The 17,182-nt window shown below is 39.3% G+C and overlaps 2 protein-coding genes across 3 annotated transcripts; one reads left to right on the forward strand and one right to left on the reverse strand.

Annotated features, from left to right (window-relative positions):
* The first annotated feature begins 21 nt into the window (after window positions 1–21).
* THSD1 (thrombospondin type 1 domain containing 1) lies at window positions 22–6,688 on the forward strand. The gene is made up of 5 exons (XM_053457760.1): window positions 22–274; window positions 1,976–2,126; window positions 2,616–3,575; window positions 4,690–4,848; window positions 5,128–6,688. The coding sequence occupies exons 2-5, from the start codon at window positions 2,069–2,071 to the stop codon at window positions 6,489–6,491; spliced, it is 2,541 nt and encodes an 846-aa protein (XP_053313735.1). The 5' UTR covers window positions 22–274; window positions 1,976–2,068; the 3' UTR covers window positions 6,492–6,688.
* A 1,754-nt stretch (window positions 6,689–8,442) lies between these two features.
* Window positions 8,443–16,965, reverse strand: LOC128475289 (fibrinogen-like protein 1). 2 transcript variants are annotated; one of them, XM_053457761.1, is made up of 8 exons: window positions 16,839–16,965; window positions 15,144–15,225; window positions 13,694–13,907; window positions 11,764–11,923; window positions 10,519–10,616; window positions 10,347–10,435; window positions 9,644–9,834; window positions 8,443–8,962 (listed from the first exon to the last, which is right to left on the reverse strand). In XM_053457761.1, exons 1-8 carry the CDS (start codon window positions 16,901–16,903, stop codon window positions 8,782–8,784), a joined length of 1,080 nt encoding a protein of 359 aa, XP_053313736.1. In that variant the 5' UTR covers window positions 16,904–16,965; the 3' UTR covers window positions 8,443–8,781. The 2 variants fall into 2 exon arrangements, with proteins under 2 accessions (XP_053313736.1, XP_053313737.1); XM_053457762.1 differs by lacking the exon at window positions 15,144–15,225 and having other exon boundaries at window positions 16,839–16,887.
* Between the last annotated feature and the right edge of the window lie 217 nt (window positions 16,966–17,182).

Below are 17,182 nucleotides of genomic sequence, written 5' to 3' on the forward strand. Positions count from 1 at the left end.
GGGGAGTTTAACATCCTTTCTCTCTCCACCCTTCCTCCAGGGAGGAGATTGTATTAGCAGCAGCTTGTCTGCTGAAACTATTGAAGCACAAGGGAATGAGTGGAAGCCAAGCCAATGCCACCTGGAAATGTCTTTCTCTGCGTTCAGCCACATGAAGGTTTCCAACTGTGTGGTTTTTGGGGACCAAGGACCTTCTGCATCATGCTACCTAAGCGGCGTATCTAGGGGGATGCTGCAGGTGGACTTCATTGGCGTCTTGTTTGAGTCTCTGAAGGTGAGATCTCTGTTCTCAGGAATTAGTCTGTTGGGTGTGACAAGCAGAGACTTGCATCCCATCACTGCTAATAAATGTTACAATCCACGTTTTCTTGAGGCATTAACCAGCTGTCCTTTTTTAAAAAATACTGTAGAATTACGAGAGGACCATAAATCTAACCGGTCTCTGTCTGCGTCTATTTCTACAAATAGATATATTTTTATTATATGGCGTTTGTGTGTCTGAGGGTCAAACCTATTTCGCTGGCACTGAAAGCATCAAGGGCCCTGTCTGATGTACAATAAAACCATGGAAGTTAGCTCTGAACTTTTTGGAGCAGAACACTGATGCAGTTGGCCCAATGCATAGTAACCAAATGCTTCATCTCATAGTGATTTAACTCTGGTGTCCTCTTAAAAATGTACACCTAAATCCTTGAATAGAAAACTATGTTTTATGTAGAAAGATTGATGTCAAATGTCAGCATCGCGTTATTGAGGGTCCTGCGCTAATTCTTCATCCCTATCGCTCCTGCTGGGAACCTCATGACCTTTGAGGTGCCCACAATGCCCGCTTAGGCCCAGAGGTGTTTAATCATCCCAGCCACACTAAATTATTAATGATTTTAGATATTTCCATAATTACACATAATAAAAACATACTAATAAAATTTTAAAAAACATTATCTGTGTATGTAGATAAAACAAATCAAAGAAAGAATTTAAATAAATAATTCTAAAAAATAATCTTAATTTCATAGTAAAGTATGGGGGGAAAACATATTGTATATGTTTCTAACAGGCGATTTCCTTTCCTGGCTTTATTCTAGTTCCTTATCACGCCCTGCCTCTAAAATACTTCAAACTCATTGTTGGCTATAAAAAAAATTCTCCCCCTTAAAGTGAACGTAAATGCTTATACCAAATTAAGCATGATGGTAGTCTGTAGTGGCGCATGTATGGGCTCCCATTTTTCAACACTAAGTGTCACTTGATGTATTGAATGCAGCTCCCCTCTTAACAAAAGTAAAAGTATGAATTAAAAATGGATATCGTCCTATCACTTAACTACAAATGAATACTGTGTTAGCTCTGAAAGTGGATTGAATCCAAGGAACTTGACATTCTACATCCCTCACTGTCCCTTAAATAGGTTTCATTTCTTGATTGTGAAGATAAAATGATGTTACGTCTTTAAACCAAGCCATGGTATGAGTAGTAGTACCAGGCATTGTCCTCGCCTCACTGCTGGATAGCTGACAACATGGACCCTGCCTTAACTGATTGTTTAGGTTAACTTTTTCTTTAAAAAAGTTCTGCACACTTTCCTGCTCGTTCTACCTATCGTTTAAGTGCAGTTTGACTGGAAAAGGGGACTGTGTGTGAATTCTCTTAAATGAACACATAATTTTTTTAATGTTTTTTTTTCATTTTAATATGACCTGATCTAATTTTGGTACTAAAGTGAATCAGATCACCCATCTTGCTTCTGGACCAATTCAGGAGTGCCTGGTTTCTAAAAAGTATGCTCTTCCTCTTCTTAAAAACAGCACTTGCCTTTCTCGGAGAGCACAGGAGCGCTTCGGAGGTAGCCCAACAGATATAGATATATCGGAGGAGATCTTTGACAGTCTTGTATTGTATCACTGTAAACCTAAATCATAACTACTTTGAAAGTGATGGCCGCTGATACTGTTTTGTTTCTCCTGGCTTTGTTCAGGTGACACGGCTACTGCAATGGCTACCGTGAGAACTGTGACATTTGAATGAGGATAGATATGGTGTGAAATTGTGGCACACTGCAGCCAACAGAATGAAACACACACTGCATCCCCTTGGCTACATCTCGCTAGCTCTTCTCTGGGATTGTGGTATGTCCGATTTTATTCCAAGTTCAAATGGGCTCCCCATTAATGTAATTGCTACTTGAGTTCATAATGTGTCGTATTCATTTCTCTGCTTGCATTTCTCTCTACCCTGTCATATATTTCATTGTCCCATGTTTCTGTACTTGCCCACTCTTTTTCTTCTTTTCCTTTTATGTCCAGCTCTTCATGACCAACTCTTTGCCCACTATGCTTTCAAGTCAACGAGTACATCCCTGAACAAAAGTCATTGCTAGACCATAATAAACAGTTTGAAATTGACATACAAGATGAACATACCGGATTTTGTTGGCAATTATAATATATGTTTCTAATATCCATGTTGGTCCAGTGCATTTAAATATTTTGCATGTATTAAGCACCATATGGTCCATTCTACCGTATGGTCCACTCTACTATGCAAATCTGTCCTACCATGCCAACTGTTCTCCTAAAGTCAATACACTAGTACTAACTGTTCATCATCTTTCGCAGTGTTTGGTGAGCCTGGCTATCTTCTCCTCAGAAAGTCCCATCACACAGCTTTAAGTAGAGACCCCGTGTATGTGGATTTCTATCTCCCTGACAATGATACTGCAACCACCAGTAACATCTCAATATCTCTCCTGAAAACTGACAACAACCAGAAAATCACTAGCAAGGAGCTTCCAGCTAACACATCACAAGGTGGCCTGTTGTTTGAATGTTTCTACTTCGTCGAAGCTGGACTCTACCAGTTTCACATGAGTCTCCAGACAGAGAACAGCAGCCGTATTCGCTGGAGAAGTGGTATATTGAATGTCACTTGGCCAACGTTTCACTTAGATTTGAACAGAACGTCAAAGGACGTGGTAAGATCCTTTCAGATAGGAGTCTTCACCAACGAACGCCTTTGTTCAACACTTCCTAAAAAAGACCCTGTTATTTTACTGGAAGTTGAGCATACGCATAGCTTTCAAGAACTGGAGGAACCAAGTAGTGATAGATTCATGTTGTACAAAACATACAAAGACATTCCCTTGATCTCTTCTCAATGGGTAGAGTTTGAGTGTGCATCTGTACGGCCAGAGACCTTTATCACAGTGGCTTTGAAACCTATGTTTTCTGATTCAGTCATTGCTTATCTTGGCCCCATTGACCTTGTTAAGACTTTCAAGTATAAACTGCTAACAACAACAGAGCCGAAGTGCGATTCTTTGGTAAATGTATATGTCGTACCTCCCCCATGCAATTACGTTGAGGGGAAGCTAGTCGTCTACAAAGAATCCCCAAGGATTTTATCAGAAGGTATTCCACCAGTAGCAGAAAGCATCATGCAAACTGGGGACAAGGTGGCTCGATTCAATTGCTCATTATTTGAAATTGGAAAAAACAAGTATTGCTTTGAATTCTTGACGTACTCGAGCAAGAGTCTTCCAAAGGCCAAAGAATGTGTCGACATCAGAAGAGAAATAGGTGAGTATCTGAAGCTCTGCTGATAACATTGATGGCTGTGGCTACTTACTTTAATGCATCTTAACCCCTTAATGACAAAGCCCGTGCATGTACGGGCTCAAAATGCATTGTTCTCAATGGGTTTAGGGACCGCCCATTGTCCTTAAGGGGTTAAAATTTAATTGCATTACATTACATTAGTTACAACTGTTTATTAATAACATTACATTATAATGTTACATTAAGTGAGCACACACCCTGATTTGGTTATTCTTAAGATGTTTTTTTCTCGGCATGACACAGCACACAGAATGAAACTCAGGTATTATGTACATAAAAATAGCATTTTCTGGGGTTCGAATCATTTAAGGCCATGGTTATTGTATTTGAAAATGATATTGGGGGATAATTTCAAGCACACAAATGGGTGTACCCGGGAATTCCTCCCGATGAAGCCATTCTCTTCCGGTCCACCTTCCCCTTTCTCCGGGCAGGGAAGAGATGTTTGGCCATGTCCACCACTCGTACTTCCCCTTAATTAAGCCTATCAGGGGCTACCCCTGTCTCCATGCGTGGCTAGCCCCACCCCTCATGTGGGTAGCCTCACACCCAACATTAAACTGCTCCCTCAGAAGATGGAGAGCTCTTGATGGCCCACCTTGGGAAGGTCTCAGGTATGCAAGTGGGTTGTGATGAGAGATAAGACTCAAGCCTGCCAGGACTGTCGGTTCTCATTGCTGTATAAAATTTAACAGGACTTTTGAGTCATCTGGATCTCTTCTCTGTTGAAGTGGCCATGTTTTTAACATAGATGTCATTGTATTAACCCCTTCTCATCCTCCTTGACTACTGAAGTATGTTTTCTGCTTTCGGTAGGGCCTTCTAGGGGGAGGAAGAAAAGGAGACAGAAAACTGAGACGGTATCTTAAGAACACGTGCACATTTTGCGTGTAAAATTGACCCAATTATACATTTTACATGAAAGCAAAGCTGGAGCGTTCTCCTATAAATTGAAGAGCGCAGTAAATCTGTCTTAGCTCTCTGGAACACCAATCCATCTGCCACTAAAAATCTTACAACCTGCCAATTGTCTGCCTGAGGGTTGACAAATTTATATCTGTTTGTGACTTTGCAGAGACATGGAGTCTGTGGCAGCCGTGGAGTCCCTGTAGTACCACATGTGGAGATGGACAGAGAGAGAGACACAGAGAATGCCTGACAACATCATTGATAAAACCATCGTGCAATGGAAGTCCAAAGGAGACCTCAATGTGCTCCCTGGAGGACTGCTCAAGTATGTAGTGGGTATTTTATATATTGTAACTCTAAGTGGTTCATTTATGTTCCTAAATAATCTAGCAAACACAGACCCATACCCTACATGAGTATTCTTTTAAGCATTATTCTTTCAGAAACACAGTTTTCAAAGACAAGAGATGAATTTAACCTTTTGCAACTACCATCATATTTACCTTTTAATAAAAAGGTTTTGCACAAATGTATCAAAATTTATAATCCAATGTAGAAGTTCAAATATTAATTTAAAAAAATGTTTTTTTTTTCTTTGGTGAAGCTGCAAAACCTTCAAGCAAATCGACCAAAAATTCTAAAGCTGATGGTAACACAAGTAACACTGTTACTATTACTGGGATTTCTCTGTGCCTGTTCATCATTGTAATTACTGTTGTGATCACTGTCTGGAGGAAACTTGGCAAAAGCCAAAAGTGCAGCCCCACAGCAAGACACAGCTCTGCCCATTCAGCCAACTGTCGCAAGAACTCAGATGAGGAGAACATATGCCAGCTAAGGGAGAGTTTCTCGGAAACAGGGGAAATCTTGGATAGCACAGAGGAGATTGTCAATATACCTTTAAATTACAGGCAGAGCTTGCCTGTTGCTGAAGAGCAAGCTGCGACCGAAATAGACAGTTCTCAAAATGTTCAGAAGATCATTCCACCGATTTTCAGTTATCGACTTGCCCAACAACAGCTAAAGGAGATGAGACAGAAGGGCCTCACCGAAACCACAAAGTTATATCATGTGTCACCGAATCCAATGGCAGACACTGCGGTAGATATAGCAACAACAACGGCCCTTGCCACCGACAATGCAGAAGACACCACCGCCAACAAATTCAGGATACAGTCTCCATTTTTAGAGCAAAAGAATAATCTTGGACGAAGCTACGGAGAAAGGCCTAACTTAAAGTCAACCTTTCTACTGTCACAGGGAATGAGCCCCAGTCAAACGCTACCCAGATTGTCCCCTGTAAAGAACCAAGATGCAAAAGCGAGGCATTATGAGAGGGCACATCAAAAGAGCAATCACTTCAGGAGGACATCAAGCTTTCATGAAACTAAACACAATAAACCCTACAGAGAAAGAAGCCTAACAACACTCTCTCCGAGACAATCAATGGCTTATAACCCCAAGACCAGGACATGGGAATATTATACGGTAGAAAGATCAAAACATAAAGGAATAAGGGCTGATAAGAGTCCTGAAAATCTTACTAGAGGTAATAATTTAACAATAGATTCTACTGGTTATCCTTCAAAATATATTCGGTCAGGTGAGAGTAAACCTGATTTAATAAGCAATCGGCCTTTGGCAGCTACAGCATCAAATGTTGAGAGGCCTGGGGCGACCCGACCCAGAAAAGGCCCCTCTCCGGTGAATAAGTCTTGGAACCGAGGCCAAAGGAACTTCTCGGCTTCACCTAATGAAATCTACAATAGGCACAGTTCTCTTAGCCCTGCTCAAGACCGAAGAGAAAAGTGCCAGAGTTTCCCCTGGGCAGCGGAATATTCATACTACGACAACTTAACATTTGGACTGACAGAAGCTGAGCAAGAAATGCTTGACCTTCCGGGATATTTTGCTTCTAACGAAGAGGATGAAACAAGTACATTGAGTGTGGAGAGGCTGGTCATTTAATTACACTGACAATTATTTATATTAATTATACAGATATTATTTTTGTGGCCCATTTATTTGGGCTGTTGGGGGATTCGGCCCGATATTTTTTCAATGTGGCAAAATCCAAATAACAGGAAATTAGAAGCACATTTTTTACTTGAATACTTTTAGAAACACTACCATACAATTACATGTCATGATTTTATCTTACAAATGGACGTATGAAGAAAATAGGTGTATGTTTAACTATCAAATAATAAATATTGTCCTGCCACCTAGCGTCTTTTTTCTAGTTCTTTAGTGCTCTAGATGAACTGCAGCTTTCGGTAAATGACCTCAATAAATTGATGTTGTTTTGAAAATGAATGCTACAGTGGCTAAACATTATCAGAAAGACCAAACTAATACTACAAAACTGATAATCTGGTTTAACGCAGCATGGTTGCCACAGAGAGAAGCCCTTGAATGCAGGGAAGTGATACTGCAACTGGTCACTAAGAGGTTTATTCATAAAGTGGGAGCTGCAGGTGATACAGCAGGAAAGCTGAAGTTGCATCTCACAATGGGTAATGTATGTTAACCCTAGCAAAGTTCTCCTGAATGAAGGCCTGAGCTAACCCCTGCATGATTCATAGTTCTTTCGGTGAGTTGACTATGGTGAAATCTCAGTAATGTGCCTAGAGCATTTGACACCCATTACAGTTATTTATACGAGGGAGGTTAAAAAAGCTTTCACACTTTTATAGATATATTTTATATTAAAAAGGTTTTCGAATGTCCCTTATATGTCGCCAGCAGATTCCATAGCGCTGTTACAATCAGGGGAATAATTTAAAATCACACACAATACAAACACTGGTACAAAAGGATGCAAGGGCCCTGCTCTTGTAAGCTTGCAATCCAGTTGGCGGTTGAGGGGGAAGTGAAACAGTAAGAGAGGGCCGCTTGGATGGGGATGAGTTGATGAGTCCAGATGATCTGTAGAGGTTGTTGGTCGTTCAGATGGCTTGATTAGGATGATAGCTGCTGATTGCATAGGGAAATGGTGTCGCAGTCCCTGCAGTGTTCCTCTGGTTTCCCTCCAGTGTAACTCGTATCTGACCACTTGGGGTGAGGTCAATACACCTACATTTCCAAGCAAGCTTTCCAAGTGAGGCCGAGGAATTTATAGGGCTGCCTCACAAATGGTCATATTAGGGAAATTGCATATAGGATTTAGAAGTCGGGATCAGTTTCAATAATAACATCATACTTGTAGGTGGGGGACATGGTGGAGATTAATACAGAAGGCCAGGTGAGTAGTTGGAGGCCAGGGATGGATGTCCAGATAACCCGTTGTAACTTTTATCTAAAGTCCACTTGGTGTGAGGCCAACGGAACTACATTTCCCTTGGCTGGTCATTTAATAACATCTCCCCCATATGACTAAATTGTCTAGGCAGCGTTGACACTTGAGGGTCGTTATGGCACCCTCAATGGCAGCAGGCACCCAGGGAAGACTGCCCCCACTGCCTGCCCTTGGTGTGCCACAGAATACAACAATGGATTGCACAAAACCAAGCAAGCTCTTTCTTGAATGGCTCTCGATCCTGCATAATGAAGGGAGTTACAATTGGAACTCTCCTACAAACTAACCCTTGTTTGTTACAAAACTGCTTTCTGATGAGGATCCTACAGCGCGTCACAGGCATAATGGCCGGATGTGCCACCAGGAGACACGCAACAGGAAGATCAAATCACCCCCCCCTCTTTTTTACTGAGCTCCTTAAAATAATGCTTTTAGTAATGTTTGCTTGATTCATTATTTTCTTAGGGAATAAAAAAACTTGACAGAACTCACTCACTTTTCTCCATTTGTCCAGGTTAAAAATGACTATGACATTCAGCACCATTTTAAAACCAAAGTTTTTTCGAAAGTTAAAGGTTTTTCAATATTTCTTTTAAATATAAAAAGAAAATATTGCAGAGATTTTACGGGTTTAACATTCTCATTTATTGTGCTTGTAAAATATTCTATAGATTGTATTGTGAAAAGTATAAATTACAGCGAAGGCACCATCTATTATACAATTTATTGCATACGGCTTATTGTACATTCTTTAGTATAGTACATTGTAACTCAGAAAATGTTACCAATCGTTATAAAAGTCTGAGATTTTCATTTATAACCCCAAGAAGTGTCTTGAATATTATATGTATGTGTTTGAATAACTTCATTTTGGCATTCAAAGATTTTGATTTCAATTTTTACAAATTTCCTTTGACGCGTTTGTTGCCTTCATCGGGATTATTGCATACTGTTGGTCAGCTAGCCATCTTTGCCATTCCCGCTTCCTGCACCGAGATATGAAGGACTTCGGATCTTCATTACTGTTTGTTTCAACGAGTACCACAAGCCACGCCATGTAGACCAAACAATCCCATTGTCGTATTGCCCAGAATAATTCCCTGTCTTGTAATATAACCCATTTAAATTAGCCAAATGACACCTATAAGGAAATACACCATACATAAGAGAGTGACTCCGTGTTTGGATTTTACCCGCCAATAATATTAGTAAGAAATCAATAAACAATAAACCAACATACTTGACAATATGGCAACAAAGCCACAAGTTATATATATAAAAGAAACATTTTGTGGCAAAATAAGGAGAAATTTACTGTAAGTAAAATGAGATCAGGTTTGATGTCATAGATGTGACCTCAATCTACAGTCACATACTGTATATGTTTCTGAATTTAACAATGATGTAACTAAATGTAGTACTGGAAACATGGTACGGGCAGGAAGATCGCCCTGTCGTGTTGACATTTTACCGAAATGGACATCTGTGTATTAAAATTCAACAACTATAAACAAATATTAATAATAATCTTACTCTGCTGGTTTATAATGGGAGTTATAATTCACTGTATGAATTATACATTCACTGTATGCTGAGATTTAAGCTTTAGTATTATTAAATATTAACAGTATACATACAATTTGAAGAATGTTGTGTGGAATTAAATAAAACAGTAGAATTGCTTGTTGGGGTTTAATCGTTTTAAACGGAACATAATGTCTGGAATTATAATTTCGTTACATACTTTAATTTTAATACATTGCATTAAATAAAAACATAGTTTTTTATGATGGAGAGTTATATTTTTAATGTTTTTACTTACCTATTGAACCACCAACCACATTTGTTTTCCACCGCACAGTTCCCTTGAATGTATCTGTCATTGTCTTTATCCGAAGTACTAAACATCATTCCCTTTAATGATGCTGACCACTGATCTCCAAAGTTGCTGCCACCAGAGAGACCGTCTCCGGCATTTCCAGAGCAATACCCTACCCACAACCTGTAATTGTCCTTCACAGAAGTAAAGAGGAGGAAAACATATACTCAGCATTAATGCGTTCGTTAAAAACACATGAATTAATTACAGTTATTGCTAAAGCTACCTCACTGGAGGTCTGAGGGAGAACCAAGATAGCACTCTCTATATATACATTTATTATGTGAAAAAGATGGCTTGACAACTATGGCTTTATTTTTTTAAGTACGCATCCACTTTGATTCTAATTTCCTTACAAGACTAAGCAGACTTACCAATAAAGCCAGGAAAAGTAAAAAAAATTCTAATGTAAGTTAGAACCGAAACCTTATGATTTATACCCATTCTGCAGTAACTCCCACAGGAAGTAAAGCACCTGTGGACATCACGATGGACATGACACAAGTCCTCAAGAACTCTAATCTAGAATTTCAATGTTTTTTTTTTCTTTCACCAAGAATTACATACCAGAGCTAAGACAGAATATTATATTCACAAAAGCTGGAAATCTATGATTTGCCAGATCTGTTCTTGATAAGTTTTTTACCTTTTCATTTGCGATTCTGAATTGATCATAGATTGCATATCTTCTGTTTCCCTCCCAGTCCATGAGATCGATTTGTAACGACATTTCTCCTGGACAACAAAAAAGCAAAGAATAAGTATTCTGTACTGTTTAATAAGGTAAAAAGGCCTGCAAATGGTAATAGAATACCTACTTTTGTCCAACAAGTCATAAATATGATTGTTCCCAAGCCAGTATTCATCACGCCTGCTTTTAAAGAGCCCAAAACCTTGCTTGTAATCATCCCATTCCCTGCAAAACAATGAACATTTATCTGTGCGTCTATGTTTAATATTAATTTTACATAAAATTGTCAATTTGTTGATGTGTATCTATCTTCAGAAGTTTCATATATTATATAAATATTATTCTGTTATACTTTGGCTGTATATTACAATTGTAGAAGGGGATTAGTAGACATATGGTGGTGCCAACCAAAAGCCGAAAGCGCTGCAAATTTGGCGGGAGATTGCCTTAGGGTGCAGCCATTTTGGTGGAAGTTGGAGCCAGGTTATGTCCAATGATTCTATTGGGTGAGAGGACATCACCAAAAGCGCTGCCGTTTTGCCCTAAGGTGACCTTCTGCCAAAATCTTAGCACTTTTGGTGATGACTTCCCCTCAATTAGAGGATTTGACGAGAGGAAGCCGGAAATGCTGCCATTTTGGAGGAAGATTGCACTAGGTTCTGTCCACGGAGATGCTGATGAAGATAAAGGAAAGAAGATGAAAAAGACATGATAGAAGATGAAGAACAAGAAGATGCTGAAGCGGAAGAGGTGGCCGTGAGAAAAGGTAGGGAAACATTTAGAGAGTGAGAGAAAAGAGTGAGTGAAAGGGCTTGCGTATTTCTGATGAATTTTGAGCTTTGTACCATTTGCTGAATTTGCCAAAATTTGGTAAATTTGCAATTCGTACAAATCCGAATGCACAAGTCCAGTGATTAGGATATATTAACACCTTTTTAAGAAAATGGACATTATCAGCTTGGTCCCAGAAAAAAAAGAAAAAAATCTAGTGATTAGTAGTGAATCCTTATATCCATAAGTAGAGTCACATTACCTTTCAAAACCCCAGATGTCCCTTCTTACATTTAAATAAGAGATTTTGTTGTCTGAAAAGTTAGTTGGATCTAAGGTTGAGGTCTGACTCTGCCCCGGACTGAGCCATGCACCTGTCCATTCATGCTGAGAATGGAACAAATGTCTGAGAAACTAGAAGACAAGGTGTAAATTTCCTAGATATTTCCATATTTGGCAATAGTGAAAAATACAAATAAAAAGTAAACGGTCCAAAATCATTCCCTAATACTGAAAATGAATTAAAAACTGTGAATGTACTGTCAGTAGCCAGACTATAGATATGATGTGATTGGTAAGTATAGAGCTTTTTGATTAATACCGATTGAAGTTCACTTTGCCATTGCTGCGTCGCTGGATCACTGTCCAGCCTCCTCCGTCTGACATTTCACAGTAGACAAGGAATGGCTCATTTTCAGGTTTTGGCTGTATGCGATAATAACCACTCTCCCTTTTTCCACTTTCAAATACTGAAGAACAATCTGGAATGAATTAATGAATGTTATATAAAACAATATATTGCAATCATGAAAGGGACAGTCCAGGGGAGTACTAAAGTATTTGGCACCCGGGACGGATCCTGTATGTTGCACCCCCCCCCCAAAAAAAAATTAATGAATGTTGGGCAGAATATTTATTTCGCACATTTTTAACTGTATTTAGCATTTTAGTATTTGGCCATTTAGCAGCCTGCTTGTGCCACCTCTGCCCTGAAGCAACCAAGTCTGCCCCTGAAACAGCCTGCCTGTGCCAACTCTGCACCTGAAACAGTCTGCCTGTGCCTCCTCTGTCCCCTCTAATCCGCCTGCCTGTGCCATTTCTGCCCCTAACCACTAACTCACTACTAACTTACTGACTTCATTCATTCATTCACCCACTCACCCATTCACTCTCCCGCACCCCCTTACCTCTTTTGCAGAATTCATTGGTTTGGGGGCCGGATGTGTAGACGTCTTTATGGCCCGACGCCCGCCTAACGCGGGCCCGCAGCTTACTGCTGTGGCGCCTACGCACTGTAGGGGGAAACTCTTTTCCTGCCTAGGTTCCTGCTCCCCCTGCACGGGAAAAGAGTCTCCTCATGCAGTGTGTGGGCACCACACCAGTGAGCTGCGGGCCCACGTTGAGTGGCACCCAGGGCAGTACGCCTCATCCCCCTTTAGGTACGCTACTAGGACAGTCATGCCCAAAATATTATTTTGCGTCAGTGCTTTTGGGGATGCCCATTCATTTGATCTTTCCTTGTGGAAGGTAATATCTCTCTATCTGTCCCATAGGTACACTAACTTGCTATGGAAAGATGTGACTTTAGTAACACGTACATGCATTTGTTAGTAAAATGAATAAAATTAGATTGAGATGTTAAAGAAGCTTTACTTTTCTGACAGAGTGGTAGATAAGTGGAACATGTGGCTATCCTGAATCTAGGATGAATAAAGTTTGAGTATTTACAGCAGGAATAATGGAAATACCAGATGAGGCGAATGATTCTTACCTATATTTATGTTTCTTTTTAATGCATCAAACGAGCAAGGGATGAGAAAATACATGGGAATTTATATATTATTAGCAGAGAACAAATGTTTTAAAATGCAATGAAAACATACTAGCATTGTTTTATTTCTGAAAGATCAACCTGTTAGAGCCCCTTAGGACCTACCAGTACATCCTTTAAAACTGTGCCAAGACACCAATTAGGACGTATGACCCTGCCATTACACGAGGGATCAGACTTCCTATTGATCTCTTGTGCGAGTGCTGGTAAACCGTTATATAAGGAATACCTGATCACGCGGTCAGGCATTCCCTTCTGGTAGGTGTCACTGCTGACGCTCAAAGTAACTTCACTGAAGGACAGGAGAGACAGAGTGGGGTCTTTCTAGACCCAACAGGGATCTCCAATCCTACTGGCTGATCGCATGTACTGAGTGATCAACACAGTCTACACAGAGAGATCAGGGAGAGTAAAGATCCCCTTCCAAAAAATGATTAAAAAAAGGGAAAAATATGAAAAAAAAATTCTGGTCCTTAGGGAAAAAGTCCACGTTAGATGCCACTAACCCGAAGCTCACCCCGGGCTGCAGCTTAATTTTCTTTCTTTTAAGACATAGGGGTGTTTTTAGTTTTCCTTCAAAGGTTTGCTTGGGAAACAAATCTCTTTTTAATGCTTACATTTAAATAGTTTTACTTGCTATACTGTCCAGATCAACTTATGTGATGTAGTGTAATAATTCAAAATCTGTCTTCATACTGACCTTCATCATAGACGATGAGGTTGCCGCCGGTTGAAGGAAGCTGGACCTCGGGCCTCCTCCTCTCCGTGCTGCTCTTAAATACCTTGCTCTTCACTGAATGGTAATTATTTCTGGTGAGGTCTTGGATTTGAAGTTCACCTAACAGAAGGAGGTTCTGCAGAACTTTTATTCTGTGTTGGAGTTTAGCATTATCCATCATGCATATTTCTATGTCCTTAAGAAAAAGAACTCAATATAAGAAATCTGAGTGGAATCATGATGGTTTTTGTTTTACTACTGAAGACTTTAAAAATTATATCTGGGGACTTTTTGTTTAATTCTTTATTTATAGGATTTCAGGATTTCAATAAATTATAGAAGGTATATACTGTACTTTGTCGAAAAGAAATGTATGCATTATAAATGTAATAAATGTAATGCCATCAATAAAATCAACTGGCTATTGCGTGGCCATTGACTAGTGCTATTTAAAGCAGAAAAAATAGTGCATTTAAAATGCACTTATAATGTAATATAACCTAATAATGCATTCAGAATGCAAAACACCAAAGACATATTTAATATTAAATAGTTTAAATAAATATTATAATCAGCTATTTAAAAAGGTGCCAGCATTACAATGATTGTTTTTAACATGTTAGATTTTTTTCTCTCTTTCCACCTTCATGCTATTTTCTTAGAGCTTCTTCTTTCTTTTTTTGGGGACTGTGCCGGCAATGATACAAAAGTATCCTTTACAAAAAACAGATTGAAATCTTTTAATCTCACAATTTTTATACAAATGTATCTAAGTGATTTCATCGGCCCATTCAATTTCATCCCTTTAGCCAATTCACTCTGAAATTGTGATGTATGGCGAAACCTGTGTACGGTTATTGCATAAACCAACCAGATTTTTTTAAAAAAAAGTATATGAGATTATTATTGGAAACTGGCGCTTTACAACCTTCATCGACGGTATTTTTAGTGATGACACTTAACAAATCTAATTGGTTTCAATCATTGAGTAATGAGTAGCAATTTAGCTAGACAGGCAGAGCCATATCTTGGCAGGGTGCTGCCCTAGGGCTGACCCAGGGCAGCACCCCAGCCGCCCCTAACCAATTATCTCCACGGCCACCGTGTACCATGGTGACTCCTGGGGTATGATGTAAAAACCTGGCGCAATGCTTGTGGGGCGCAGAGAAGATCCTTATGGAGACATAGTGTATTGGGGCTGGTTATGAGGGAGATCTCTGATGCCCCCTGTTGGCCCAAGAATAAATGGTGCACCCAATAGGGCAATCAGGGACCTGGTTAAATGGCAGAGGGTTTGCCGCCTCACTAGACCGGCCGCCCTAGGCCTAGACAAGAATACACCACGGTAGATAGGTCATTGAATCCGAGACATAAAATGTTTCTCAACAAACAGTAGAAGGCACAAACCCAAAACGTATCACATACAATTTACCTTGAGTCTCGGAGCTGATAGACCAGGGTGCGGGAGAACTATCAGGAACAGCCACAGTATTGATGCCATTTTACCAACTAGCCTGTAAGGAGAGCTCAGGTCATTGATGGTTGTCAAAAGTAGATTTAGAGAAATGTGGTTTAATATTGTGTTTAATAATGTGTTTAAACTCTTTTCTGGTGTGCACTTTAAAAAAAAAAAATCAATATTTAATTAATTTAATCCAGATAAATATAGATACATTCACACAAAGTTTGGTCTTTGCCAGGTTCTGGAATCTTTCTTTACATCAGGAAAAAAAAAATCAGGTCTGAGCATTTCTCTGTTTACAAACTAATGTATACTGGTACTTTTGGGGTCAGGAAGGTGTGTTATAAATGTATAAAAACTTTTGATCAGCCTGCACTACCTTTTAAAAATATTAACTAGTTATAAGAGATACAGTAGGGGGCAGTATAGTCTTGCAAATTCCACAAAACAATTAAAAAGAATGATTCTGTCCCTCAATTTGGCAGCAAGAAGTGAAAATAATGTTTTAACTTTCAGTGCCAAAAGGTAATAACAAACTGGAAGACGTAGCATTACATGCGCTGTTCTTAGAAATTATAATTTCTAGAAATGATCCATAGTATATGAAAAAGGGGATATCCCTTTAAATGCCAAATCTTAAAGAAATGTAAAAGTACACAGAACTGTTGTACAACCCAGCTAACTATAAAGGGATAATAATAATAATAACAACAATCATGATAATAATAATAATAATACAATAAACTATCCCAAAAACTAAACTGCTTGGTTTAGAATGCAAGAAGTTATCACTTTTTACCTCCTCTTCCTTCCCTTAAAGGGTTTTTTGCTTCCCGCTTCAGGCAAGACATTATTAATGGTGGAGAAGCCTTGTTGTGACCTAAGAATACTGGCTTAGTGGCATTTATATTAACCAATTAATAGACATTTCACAGCAGATAAGAGCCATTCAGCCCATTAGCTATGTGTTTTGCTGAGATGACTCAGCTCTTGTTAATAAGGTTGAAAACATAGTGCAGATGGATCAGGTTCAGTTTCTGGGGAATTCATATCTGCTGTTTCAGAAAGCCAATAAACCCTAATATTACCAAGATTGTCAATCTTGGAAAAGGGGCTAAAATATACGGAAACACAGATTTAATGACAGATATGAAATAACAGGCCCACCTTATCTGCCTAGAACGTTTCTTAAAGCTGCTGTTCCACCTACTCTGAATTTAAAACCTCTATAAAGAAATGCAGCATTTGAAACATCATTCCTGTTCAATGTGCTGTTGAATGTCCAAAGCTTTCCCAAAAATTAACTGTCATGTGGCACAAAAACTGTACAAACTGAAAAAGCTATATAAAGAAAGAATAAAATGACAGATCTGCTCATGTGTATTTGTTTAATTTGCAATGAAAGTTTGGTCTAAGTGGAACGGCACCTTTAAAAGCACCCCTCTATTCCCTATCAGTGATCGCTGGGTGTCTGTGTGCACTCTAGGGCACTCACTCTGTATTAGAAAGTTCACATAATATCTCATATCAATTGGAAATTGTGGTCTTCCGCTAGATTTTTGGGGAGCCCACATTAAAGATGAAATGTAATCTATTTACTAAAGTGCTGGTGAGATTGGAACAACAAAGAACTTATAGCAGTTCCAAGGATATAGCTTTACATACCTGATCCACCAAAGTCTTTTTCCCCTGTGGTGAGAAGCTGATAGAAAAGAAACCAAACTAAACATAATACATATTTTCTTTCTGCCAATAACACCCAGGCTGCGTCATTATGGGTTCCAGATGTTCCATGATATTTCTTCATCCACGGAACATGAACAAGATCTGGAATTTGAGGAGGAGGCTTCGATTTCAGGATTCTGAATGCACTGAGATGATCGACCCTCTTATCAGAAGTTGTCGTAGTTAACCATGCAAAGTGATTATTTACCCAATTGTAGTCATTTGTACTGTTTACAGTGACAATGCACAACCCCAACCTTTCGTGTCTGGCCCTGGAATTGTGC

The sequence above is a fragment of the Spea bombifrons genome, chromosome 2 (genome assembly GCF_027358695.1).
Source record: "Spea bombifrons isolate aSpeBom1 chromosome 2, aSpeBom1.2.pri, whole genome shotgun sequence".
Lineage (NCBI taxonomy): Eukaryota > Metazoa > Chordata > Amphibia > Anura > Pelobatidae > Spea > Spea bombifrons.